This window comes from Sorex araneus, chromosome 4, assembly GCF_027595985.1.
Source record: "Sorex araneus isolate mSorAra2 chromosome 4, mSorAra2.pri, whole genome shotgun sequence".
Classification (NCBI taxonomy): Eukaryota; Metazoa; Chordata; class Mammalia; order Eulipotyphla; family Soricidae; genus Sorex; species Sorex araneus.
Window position 1 is genome coordinate 52,632,162 of NC_073305.1, and position 12,085 is coordinate 52,644,246.

General features: G+C 41.6%; 1 protein-coding gene across 5 annotated transcripts in view; it reads left to right on the forward strand.

Moving 5' to 3' along the window:
• Positions 1 to 12,085, forward strand: part of CCDC66 (coiled-coil domain containing 66) — a 45,894-nt gene that overhangs the window by 22,266 nt on the left and 11,543 nt on the right. For all 5 annotated transcript variants that reach the window (XM_055134525.1, XM_055134526.1, XM_055134527.1 and 2 more), the window contains 5 exons: positions 7,287 to 7,415; positions 8,255 to 8,505; positions 8,738 to 8,822; positions 9,195 to 9,356; positions 11,454 to 11,598. In XM_055134525.1, coding sequence (XP_054990500.1) covers positions 7,287 to 7,415; positions 8,255 to 8,505; positions 8,738 to 8,822; positions 9,195 to 9,356; positions 11,454 to 11,598 — 772 coding nt within the window. The remainder of the gene's footprint in view (positions 1 to 7,286; positions 7,416 to 8,254; positions 8,506 to 8,737; positions 8,823 to 9,194; positions 9,357 to 11,453; positions 11,599 to 12,085) is intronic.

The following is a 12,085-nucleotide window of genomic DNA, read 5'->3' on the forward strand; positions in this document are numbered from 1 at the left end:
TTTTTTGTTTGGTTTTTGACAAGCTGGAGATCAAACTCAGAGCTTTACACAGACCAAGTGCTCTATTGCTAAGCCACATCTCCAGCACCCATGTATTTGCTTTGGTGGAGGTTCCCCAGCAGGCCACCTGGGTCCCCTTGGCAGTGTCCAGGACCATGTGATTGAGTGCCATGAATTCAGGGCCTCTGAATGCAAGGTTTGCAGTCTAGCTCCTTGAGCTATCTTCCTGACCCCTAAAATTTAAAGAAAAAACAAAGTTGATAATAGAGATATTTGGAACATTACTTATGGTTAAAGAACACTATTCGTATAGTGGTTTATTATTATAAAATGCTGTGAACAATAAAGATATAAAATGTGATTTCTGATTCATAAGCCAAAATGGGAAAACTTGGAGTGCAATTTTATCAGGTGTAGGATAACATTGCCATAGGAAGCTTAGGTTTATTTGGGTTACTCCCATCACAGTGCTCCCATTCCCCTGTGTTTATTTGTAACTTCTTTCTTTGTGCTCTTTTAACTTGCAGATATTGTTTTTCTCTTCTCAAGTCCTTTGCATAGTTAATTCAGAGCAGTATCCTTTTTGTTTGGGCACAAGAAAACAGTTAATGCTACGTTTTTGTAACATGAGAGTTAATTGATTCCAAATGATATTTTCTTCCTGGGCATTTGTTCTCTCAGCTTAAGCCTCAGTTGCCCTAACTTCCTTGTACCCCAAAAAGCAGGGTTCCGACGACAGACTGTATTGGCCCAGGGCAAGTGTTGAGCTATGTACTACCCTGGCATAAAAATGGGCCTGGCCAAAGTGCCATAATGCTTAAGTATAAGTTAAGAGCTTGGTCATGGACAGATGCTGATGATCCAAAAAGCAATAACTATATTCAGACCCTGCTAAGGTTAGGAAAGATTAATCTGGCCTGAGCACTGTAGTTTGAGTCTGTGACAAGATGTTCCCAGGCGAGCTGCCTTACAAGCCTCAATGTATCTCTTCCTGTGCCATACAAAAATAACTTATATTAAGATGTTAATTAAGTTATTAGACTAAGGAGAAGCGGAAAGACTGCCCCTAGTTGGTGTTTCTGCCCTTGAGCCTGAAGGGCAGTCAGGAAGGGCTTTCTTATGTTGATTTTGCTACCTGACTAGGTGTAGCCTCAACCCCCAGTGCGAGAGAGTTGGAGAAGTTGGAGAGAGAGCAGGGAGCAAGATGGAGCGCAGAGAGATGAGCAGAAGAGACAGGAGGAGACAGGAATGAGGGGCAGTGTGAGGCTAGAATGGGGGCTCAGACTAGAACAGGCGCATGGGGAGAATGGAATAAATGGCAACTGATCAACCAACCGGCTTGACCCTCATTTCCTCCTCTCTCTGCCCCATGGGCGTGAGCCGCTCCTACTGGGCTAGCAGCCCAACACCCACCCAACCTGGGTGGTGAGGGGGAGAGCCACTGGGGCTGCCCTGGCCTCCGGAGATTAAACAATCAGGGTATTGTGATCTGTAAAATCCTAAATCACCATCCACATCAGTATTTATTACATTAAATTCAACATTAAAAGTACCAATTCTACTCTCTAGGATTTACTCCTTTGACCCTTCTTACCTTCTTTTGGTAACCTCTAATTTGGTTTTATAGGTTAAATGTTTATTTATGGGGCTGGAGCGATAGCACAGCGGGTGGGATGTTTGCCTTGCACACAGCCAACCTGGATTCGATTCCCAGCATCCCATATGGTCTCCCAAGCACCACCAGGAGGAATTTCTGAGTGCAGAACCACAAGTAACCCCTGAGCATTGCTGGTGTGACCCAAAAAGCTAAAAAGAAAAAAGAAAAAAATGTTAATTTGTTTATTTTGTTTTTGGGGGCTTGCTGGAGTCACCGGGTAACAGCCAGCATTGCTCATTGCCTCGGAGGCCACAGGGTACCAGGGGTTGAACACTGTGAACTACACAACCTGCCCTTTGAGCTGTTTCCTCAGCCTTTTTGTTTGTTTTTGTTCTTTTGTTCTGGGGGCCATATCTGGCAGTACCCAGGGCTGACTCCTGGCTCTGCACTTTGGGGAAATATAGAAGGTGCCAGGTATCAAACTCTGCTTGGCTGCATGCAAAGCAGGCATTCTGCTTGCTGTACTATCTCTCTGCCTTGCCCCCCTCCTCAGTCTCTTTTTTTTTTTTTCCCACTTAAAAAAAACTTTGGCCATAGCCACTGTTGTCTGGACTTACTCCTGACTTTGTGCTCAGGGATCACTCCTGGCAATGCTCAGGGGACCTTAAGCTGTGCCAGGGGTCAGACTGGGGTTGGCTGTGTGCAAGACAAGCACATAAACCCCTATACTATGTCTTTTGGCCTATTTTTCTTTGCTCACTTGTTTCTTTGCCACATAAGAGTGAATTTACTTGTTTCTTTACCATATAAGAAAGATTCATGACTGTCTTTCTCATTCTGGTTTATTTCACTAAGCATAATGCCCATTAGGACTAGTTGTGTTATTGTAAATGGAAGAATTTCATTTCTTTGAGAAACAGCTGAGTATTATTCCATTGTGTAAACTATATCTGTCCAGTATACTATTGATGGCTCTTAGGTTTTCAACTCTCTGCTCTTGTAAATAATGCTTCAGTAAAAATTAGCTGCATCTGACTTTTTATTTGGGGGGTAGGAGTGAGATGGGGCCACACCTGTGAGTGCTCAGGGTTTACTCTTGACTCTGTACTCAGGGGTTATTCCTGGAAGTACATCTGCTACTATGCTAGGCATTGAACCAGGGCTAGCTGCATGCAAGGCAAGTTCTTTTAGCCCTGTACTCTCTCTCTAGTCCCTGCATATGTATTTATGGATTAGTGTTTTTGGTATTAAATATTCAGAAATTGGATAACTGGATAGTAAGGAATTTCTCTTTCACTTTTCTGAGGGATCCCATATTGATTGCACCAATTTACCTTCCCACTAGCATTCTACAGAAATTTCTTTCCATATATCTTTTTGGACAATGCATAGAATCTCCAAGAAGGGGCAGTGTCGTGATCCAAGTAGCAGTAGTAGCCTTGGTGCAGTTGGAGTGACTTCTGTTTGTTTGTTTAAAGAAAGTGGATTTCCAAGGGGGCAGCGAGTCTTCCCCCCCACCCGAAAAGGGGGCAGTAGACCAAGTAGTTTGGAAACCTCTGGTTTAGAGTCAGGGGGCCCTTGGGGGATCATTCACTAACACAGAGGTCCACTATGGACTGACAGAGTCATCACTGATCTTTCTCCTTTCCTAAGGCTGCATTTGGGGGATGGGGGAACACACCAGGTGGTACTCAGGGAGCTAGCAGTCCAACTAGCTCCATATCTCTTGAGCTATCTCCCTTGCTCCTCAGAGTTACTCTTTCCCCTGGTTTGGGGGCCACCCTGGCAGCAGTCGGGCTGCTCCCATCTGTATTTGTGGGATCATGTGCTGCTGGGGCTGCTACATGTAAATCAGGTACCCACAGCCTTTTCAGCCATCTCCCTGACTCAGAAGTACATATTTATTTATTATATTTTTTAGTGAAGCAAGATAATTTTTACTGAATAAAACTTATTTTTAAGATAATTTTTACTGAATAAAACTCCACTCAGAAATATGCGAGTGGAGTTGGGGGTGAAAGGAATACATGTTCAAGAGAGAACACTACTTGATCAAGCAAGCAAGCAAAGAGAGACATAGAAACAAAAAAGAAAGGTCAAAACTGCGTGCTTTAAGACTTGAAATATTTGGTAGGGAGAGGTGGGCACACCCCGGTTCTGGTCAGGGCCACACTTGGCAGTACTTAGGGGACCGGATGCAGTTTCAGGATTTGAGCCATGGTCAAGGTTGCAATTGCACGCAAGGGTAAGGCAAGAGACTTGAATTTTGTACTGCCTCTCTAGTCCCTAGTTTTCTTTATATTATTATTATTATTATTATAGTTTGTGTTTGATATTTACATTAGTGCTAAAGTGTATGGTGTTGATGTAAAAAGTTCCTGCATCCCACCACCACCAAAGTGCCTGGGATGAACTGCCAAAGACTGCTTTAAGGAATATGGAAAGGAAATAGATAAGGCATATGGCCATGCTCAGGGGCTGTTACTGGCATCTCTTGTCCAGGAACACCAGCCTCCTGCATGAAAAGCCAATTGGTCTAGCCAATTTGACTTTCCCACTCCCCAGATTTAGTGGACAGTTTGAAAAGTCCTTCAGTTTTAATTCTGACTTAATAGGTGACATTCATACTTCATTTGTCTTAGGAGTAAAACTAAATTTCATCAAACAAAATAACAAATTTAGATGAAGAATCACATTAGGATCCTGTGGTATCAGAAACTTTATGAGAAAGGGTTTGGTGAGTACCTTTGGAGATAAGCTTTCACTCGACACGTTTAGAAAAGGAGTCTTACTAGGGGGCTGGAGTGCAGGAAGGAAGGTAGGGTGTTTGTCTTGTATGTGGCCAGTCCGGATTTGATCTGCTAGATCCCATATGGTTCCCCAAGCACTGCTAGGAGTAATTCCTGAATGTAGAGGCAGGATAACCCTTGCTGGGTATGGCCCCAAAACAAACAAAGTCTTTTTATAGATAAGGTACTTTGTTGTATAGTCACTTTCAGAAACTTTTTAGTGACTTTATAGACAGTGGAGAAGTTTAAGTGAGCCTGAAGAAAAGGGTCCTTACCGAAATCCCATAATCCTCTAGAGGAATTAATAAAGGGAGGTGCTAGACTGGTCAAAACACTGTTGTTACACATAGTGTCTTACACATTTACATATATACCAGTTACTTCACCTCAACTGTCACATCACTCCATTCCCTAAATCCTTATACTTTCATTCCTCTAACAGTGGAGAAAATTTGTGAGTAAGGGTAAAGGATTTCCTAGTCAGTTATAGAAGTGAAATGAATTATTTAGGTTGCAAGTGAGTTATGGCTTTTTAAGACATCCTTAGCAAAGTGAAGGGATGATGAAGTAAACTAATTATTACTATTTTCACAGAACTATATAAATTGGAACACATGTAAAACATGAGTGAGTTTAGGAATCTCTCCTCCCCTCTCCTTTGTTCCCCTCCCTTCTCTGTTTCTTTTGTTTTGGAGTCTTAACTGGCTGTGCCTAGGGGTTACTTGTAAGTCTGCACTCAGGGATCACTTTTGACTGCCTTGGGGGACCATATAAGTGCTAGGGATTGAACCTGTGTCACCTGCGTACAAGACAGGCATCCTACCCACCGTTCCCACTGTACAGCCCCTCACTTAGGTACTCCTTTACTTTTATTTTTTAATTTATTCTTTTATTGAATCACCATTTGGAAAGTTACAAAGCTTTCAGGTTTAAGTCTCAGTTATACAATGCTCAAACACCCATCCCTTCACCAGTGCACATATTCCACCACCAAGAATCACAGTATACCTCCTCCCCAGTCCCCACCCCACCTGTGTAACTGATAAATTTCACTTTACTTTCACTTTACTTTGAATACATTCAATATTTCAACAAAAGTCTCACTATTATTGTTTGGAGTTTCTCCCCCCAAAGTCGGACCTGCTGAAAAGGAAGCATTTGATAATTTGTTTTCCATTGCTGAGAATGAAGAGATATGAGGTCGAGAGGCCACACTAGCAGCCGCACGGGAAATACTAAAATTTCTGTATTTTAGTAACTAAGTCCAGAGAAATATCTGCCAGAAATTGCATCATTGTAAGCTTATACCTCTCAGCTACTTTTTATTCCACATATGAGTGCAATCTTTCTATGTCTGTCTCTTTCTGACTCATTTCACTCAGCATGATACTTTCCATGTTGATCCACTTATATGCAAATTTCATGACTTCATGTTTTCTGACAGCTACATAGTATTCCATTGTATAGATATACCAGAGTTTCTTTAACCAGTCAGCTGTTTTCGGGCACTCTGGTTTTTTCCATATTGTGGCTATTGTAAACAGTGCGGCAATGAACATAGAAATGCAGATGTCATCTCTACTATACCTTAATTGCCTTTCTGGGATATATTCCAAGGAGTGGTATTGCTGGGTCAAATGGAAGCTCAGTTTCTAACTTTTTGAGAATCGTCCATATTGTTTTCCAAAAGGGCTGAACCACTCAGCATTCCCACCAGCAGTGAAGGAGAGTCCCATTCTCCCCACATCCACGCCAACACCGGTTGCTATTGTTTTTTGGGATGTGGGCCAGTCTCTGTGGTGTGAGATGATATCTCATTGTTGTTTTGATCTGCATCTCCCTGATGATTAGTGATGTTGAACATTTTCTCATGTGCCTCTCAGCCAATCGGATTTCTTCTTTGGGAAAGTTTCTGTTCATTTCATCACCCCATTTTTTGATCGGGTTGGCAGTTTTCTTCTTGTGGAGTTCAACCAGTGCATTGTATATCCTTGTTATCAACCCTTTATCAGATGGGCACTGCGTAAATATCCTTTCCCATTCTGTAGACTGTCTTTGTATTTTGGTCACTGTTTCTTCTGAGGTGCAGAAGCTTAGTTTAAGATAGTCCCATATATTTATCTCTGTTTTCACTTGCTTGGCCAGTGGCGTGTCAGCTTTGAAGATACCTTTGGCTTCAATGTCGGGGAGGGTTTTGCCAACCTTGTCTTCAATGTACCTTAGGGATTCTGGTCTGATGTTGAGGTCTTTAATCCATTTTGATCTGACTTTGTACATGGTGATAGGTGGAGATATAAGCCCTTTTTTTTGCATATAGCTGTCCAGTTTTGCCAGCACAATTTGTTAAACATGCTTTCCTTGCTCCACTTCACATTTCTTGGTCCCTTATGAAAGATTAGATGATCATATATTTGGGGGTATGTGTCAGAGTATTCAACCCTGTTCCATTGGTCTGCAGCTCTGCCTTTGTTCCAGTACCATGCTGTTTTAATTACTACTGCTTTGTAGTAGAGTTTGAAGTGGGGGAGGTTGATTCCTCCCATTTTCTTTTTCCCAAGAATTGCATTATCTATTTGTGGGGGCTTATTGTTCCATATGAATTTCTGGAGCGCTTGCTCCATTTCTTTGAAGAATGTCAAGGGTATCCTTATAGGGATCACATTGAATTTGTACAATGCTTTGGGCAGTATTGCCATTTTGACAATGTTAATTCTCCTTTGCTTTTTATATGCTACAAATTTGATTTTTGAGAATCAGTTGTTTCTTTCTTGTATAGTTGAATCTCGTTGTTTATTGCTTCTCTTAGATAACTTAAGTTTGTATTTTTTTTTTTTTTGCAAAATTTGTAAATGTGAGACATTTACAGCGTGAACTGTTGATCATGTCACTAACTTGTTTAGGAAGCACTGCCATTGGAGTACCCTTTCAGTGCAGTGAAACATGAACATCAGAGAAAGTGGCTAGAGGAGCTGAACAAGCAAATAGGAGTTCACCAGAAGAGAAAAATTGAGGAAAAAATGTCATCAAAAGTAAGTTACAAAGTTTCATTGATAAAGGAAAGAGGGGAATCAGTTTTCAGTTGTAAACTTGGAAGTATTCTGTAAGTATTGGGCATCTAAAATATTTTGATTCCACTTTTCCTCAAATGAACTTTTCATTGAGTACCTTTTAGTAATTGTGATTTTGCAGAGCTTCTTGTAACTTTTTACAGTGTTCTTAATTCCTTGAATTTCTCATATTTTCCAGGCCAGTTTTTTTTTAAAAGTTTGGCATGAGCATAGAATACAGTTAACGTTTTGTAAAATATCTCCCATTTCTTTACCTTTGTTGTTTCTGTGGATGGGGAAACACATTTGGTTGTTTGCAGTACTTGCACACTCTACGCTTTTTAGTTGTGCTTATATACACTTTGTCACAATGTGCTGGAGGTTGTTGTGGCACCAGGAATCCCAGAGAGAAGAGCTGCTGTGGTCACACAGAGCATGTGATACGATGCCAGGCATCAAACTTGCTGCCTTGACAGCTTCATGATTGCAGGGCAGGTGTTCTCCTGTTGAACTATCCCTGGACACATTTTGTTAACTTTTGTTTTGTTCTTGGGACACACCCAGTGTTGTTCAGGGCTTATTCCTGGCTCTGCACTCAAGGATCACTCCTTTTGGGGCTCATGGGACTTAATGTGGTACTGGGGATTGGACCCACGTCTGCTCTGTGCAAGGCAAACACCCTATCCCGCTATACTAATCATCTTTCTGGCCCAGTTTTGTTAATTTTTAAGGTACTTTATTGTAACTTTCAGAAATCATATGTATCATTTAGGACTTTATGGGTAAAAACAGTTGAAACGATTCTTGTTTGTCATGATTAGGGTGAGGAGCATGAAAGATGGGCGATGTATTTTGATTCATTGAAGAACTCTCCTGATTCTCGATCTCAGCTGTCCTCTCGGTCAACACACAAACAACCAGAGTATTTCTGTGTGTCTCCGGACACTCAGGAGCTGGCTGATATTAGCAGTGTTTGTACACCAGCAACTGGAAGCCAGGTTGAACCTTCAGAGGAGGCACATTTAACAAAACCTGCTAGGGACTTGGTTATGGCAAACAGTCAAAAAACAAAGTAAGTTCATTCCTCAGTATTTATTGATGTTTAAGAAAGTCTGTGTGCTTTAGTAGGATTGCTCTGTGTGTGTGTGTGTTTGCATGCGAGTGTGGGAACATATATATTAAAATTGTTTTCAGATTTGGTGGTTTTCTTTAAAATAGAAATGATCACTTGTTACATATTCCTACAAAATGAGTTAATTATATCTTTTGGGAGTTTTTAGAAGCTTATATATCTGTCTTGATAGCTTTCTTCGCTCTATGACTGCTCTCTTGGACCCAGCTCAGATTGAAGAACGGGATAGGCGACGACAGAAGCAGCTAGAACATCAGGTATTGTGTTGTTTTCATAAATAATGATGGCCAGTAGATAACTCAGTAAATGGAAATTAAAATTCAAATATAAGGGCTGGAGATAGTGTAGCGGGTAGAATGTTTGCCTTGCACACTGAAATCTTGTTTTGTTTTGGGGCCACACCCAGTGGTGCTCAGGGGTTATTGCTGGTTCTGTGCTCAGGAATTACTCCTGGCAGTGCTTGGGGAACATATGGGATGCCAGGTGTTGAGCCTGGGTTGGCTGTGTGCAAGCAAGTGCCTTACCTGCTGTACTATCTTTCTGGCCCCTAGATTAACTTATTTTAGAAACAACATTGATGCTTCATGGATTTTTCTGTTTGTGATAATGCCTTATGTGATTGTGATTAGAAAGCCATCACTGCTCAGGTAGAGGAGAAGCGCAGGAAGAAGCAGCTGGAAGAAGAGCAGAGAAGGAAGGAAGAACAAGAAGAAGAGCATCGCTTGGCACGAGAACGAGAAGAAATGCAGAAACAATATGAAGAAGACATACTGAAGCAGAAGCAAAAGGAAGTAGGTATTTATATTCTTTTGTTGTTGTTGTTATTTGGGCCACCCTTGGTGGTGCTTAAGAGGCTGTGCTTGGTTCAGTTCTCAGAGGACCATGCAGTACCAGGGGTCAAATCATGGCCTCCCACATGTAAAGCAGCCCTTTGAACTCTCTCCCTGGACCTTTATTTATATTTTAACTCTTAACATTCTAGAGTGAAAACGATCTTTGTATTTTGTAGGCGCCTACATTTGTGCTTATGGGACCAGGAGCTCGTCATGAAACCTGACCCAGCAGTGCAGGCAGCCTGATGGTTGGTCTTGGGGCTGATGGTGTAGTGCTGTTTGGACGCAGTGACCGGTGCTGGCCAGCTGTTTTCTGGCCCTGTATTTTTTTACCCCTTGGTTTCCGAGACAGGGATAGGGGCTGTGGGGTGTTGTTGTTTCAGTGCTCCAGTGTGGTGCTTGGAGGTCTATTTGTGGGTTCTAAACAACATTCATAGCATTGCAGGGTAAGCATCTCTGAACTATCTCTGTGCTCTTAGATGTTCTTTTAAAGGAAAAATAACCAGAAGTTGAACATTTGCACATAGTTTTTATTTGAGAAACTATACTTGAAAGTATTAAAGTAAAGCTTTGTGGCCTGAGGAGATAACTCAAAGATGACTTTGCATGTGGAAGTCCATGTTCAATCCCTGAAACTGTGTGATCCCCAAGCACCATAGGGAGTAGTCCCTGAGCACTGCTGGATATGGCCCTAAAGAGGACCCACTCCAAAATAAACCTTTACATAAATATTGTGAAAGCAAGGGAGAAACTGGAGGATGTTTTATTACTTAAAATGTTTAGTTTCCCGAAGCTATATTGCTTAGATTTTCTGCTGAGGAGGCCAAAGTTATTACAAAACCGTTATCCATATGATTGATTTTGAAATATTTTCTGAGCAATGATTATGTTAAAAAATATTTTAGATGTGTTGTTTTTGTTTCTGAATTCCTAGTGAACAGGAACATATATTTTTAGAATGATTGGTCGAGATTGATGATAGTTCTTTTGCTGTGTTGTCATTGTTTTGCTTTGTTGAGGTTACCTTTTTTTTTTTTTTTTTGGTAATATCAAAGGTTGTTTAGCCATGTACACTGGTGGAGGGATGGTTGTTGGAACACTGTATGACTAAAGGTTGTTCAGCTACTACCACTGGCATGGTGGTTGGGGGTTGTTTCCAGTGGAGTTTGAGGCCATTTGGTGCTGGGAACCAAACCCAGAGCTTCTGCATGCTTTGCATGTGCCCCGGTCTTTTGAGCTATCTCCTGGCTCAGTAATGACCTTTTGAAAAAGAGTAGCTAACCAGTTAGCGAGGCAAGCCCCCATATTAAGTCATTGTAGACTGCAAAGCTGTGAGGGTGTCAGGTTATCACCATGTTTGAGCTGAAATGACAAGGAATATGTTGTCCGGTGACATTCAGTTGCCAAAGTTGACAGAGTATACCAGAAAGCTCATGCCCTGGGGCCAAGGACTGTGTTTTTTTTCCTTTTTCCATTTGCAAACTCCAAAATTAACTCAGGAAAGAACATATGATCTGGATTCAAGCTTTTGTATGTGGAGTAGGCTAACTACTTCTGTGAAATGATTACTTACATGAAAAAAAAGTTGGGCCAGAGAGATAGTACAGCAGATAAGGTTCTTGGCTTACATGCTGCTGATCCAGTTTTGATCCCTGGCAATGCCTATGGCTGCTCAAGTATTACCAGGGTGAGCCCTGGGCACAGAGGTAGGAGTAAGCCCTGAGCACAGCACCGTGGCCCATTCCCTTCCTGCCCTCTCCCCTGAATCAGAGTTCTTGGCTTATATTTTAAGAACTTGTATTTCCGCCCCCCCCAATAATGTTTTTATGATGAAATTAGCCATTGATCTTAGAAACTTTGAAACTTAAATGGGTAAATGAGTTCCTGTGTTGTGATCTACCTATATGGTGAAGATTCTAAAAATAAGGTTCTCCTAGTGTCTTGTATAGTACCTGGCAGGTCATAGGAGTGTAGAAAATACGATGGCAAGTAGATGAATTCTGTACATATTTGCTAATTACGTTTTAACACCTTTGTGAACTTCAATATTGACAGGAAATCATGACTCTCAAAACAAATGAACTGTTCCAGACAATGCAGCGGGCACAGGAGCTGGCACAGAGACTAAAACAAGAACAGAGAATTCGAGAATTATCTCAGAAGGGACATGATACATCTGGATTGATTAAAAACCTTGGTGGTAAGCATGTAACTAGAATTTCAATTGTTTTCAGGTAATACCTGATGGTGCTCAGGATTTAATCTGTGCTCAGGGATCACTCCTGGCATTACTCAGGGCACCATATGTGGTGCCACATGCAAGGCACAAATACCCTACTCACTGTACCACCTCTCCTGCTTCTTTTTAAAATTAAAAAAAAAATATTGGATGCACCATGATTTACAAAATGTTAATAATAGGTTTCCATGCACCTAACATTCCAACTCCCACCCACTACCAGAGTGCCTCCTTCCCTAAAACATTATCTCAGTGTTGTCCCTCCCTTCGGCCCTCTCATTGCCTCCCCAGCCCCTTGCAGTGGTAAGCTCAGTCCTAGACTAGTTCTCATGTTGTCACCTGAATCTTATTTATGATTTCACATACAAGAGGCCAGGGAGATAGAATGAGGTTTGATCACTGACATTGTCTGGCCGACTAATCATCATAAAGTTTGCCCCCTGCCCTA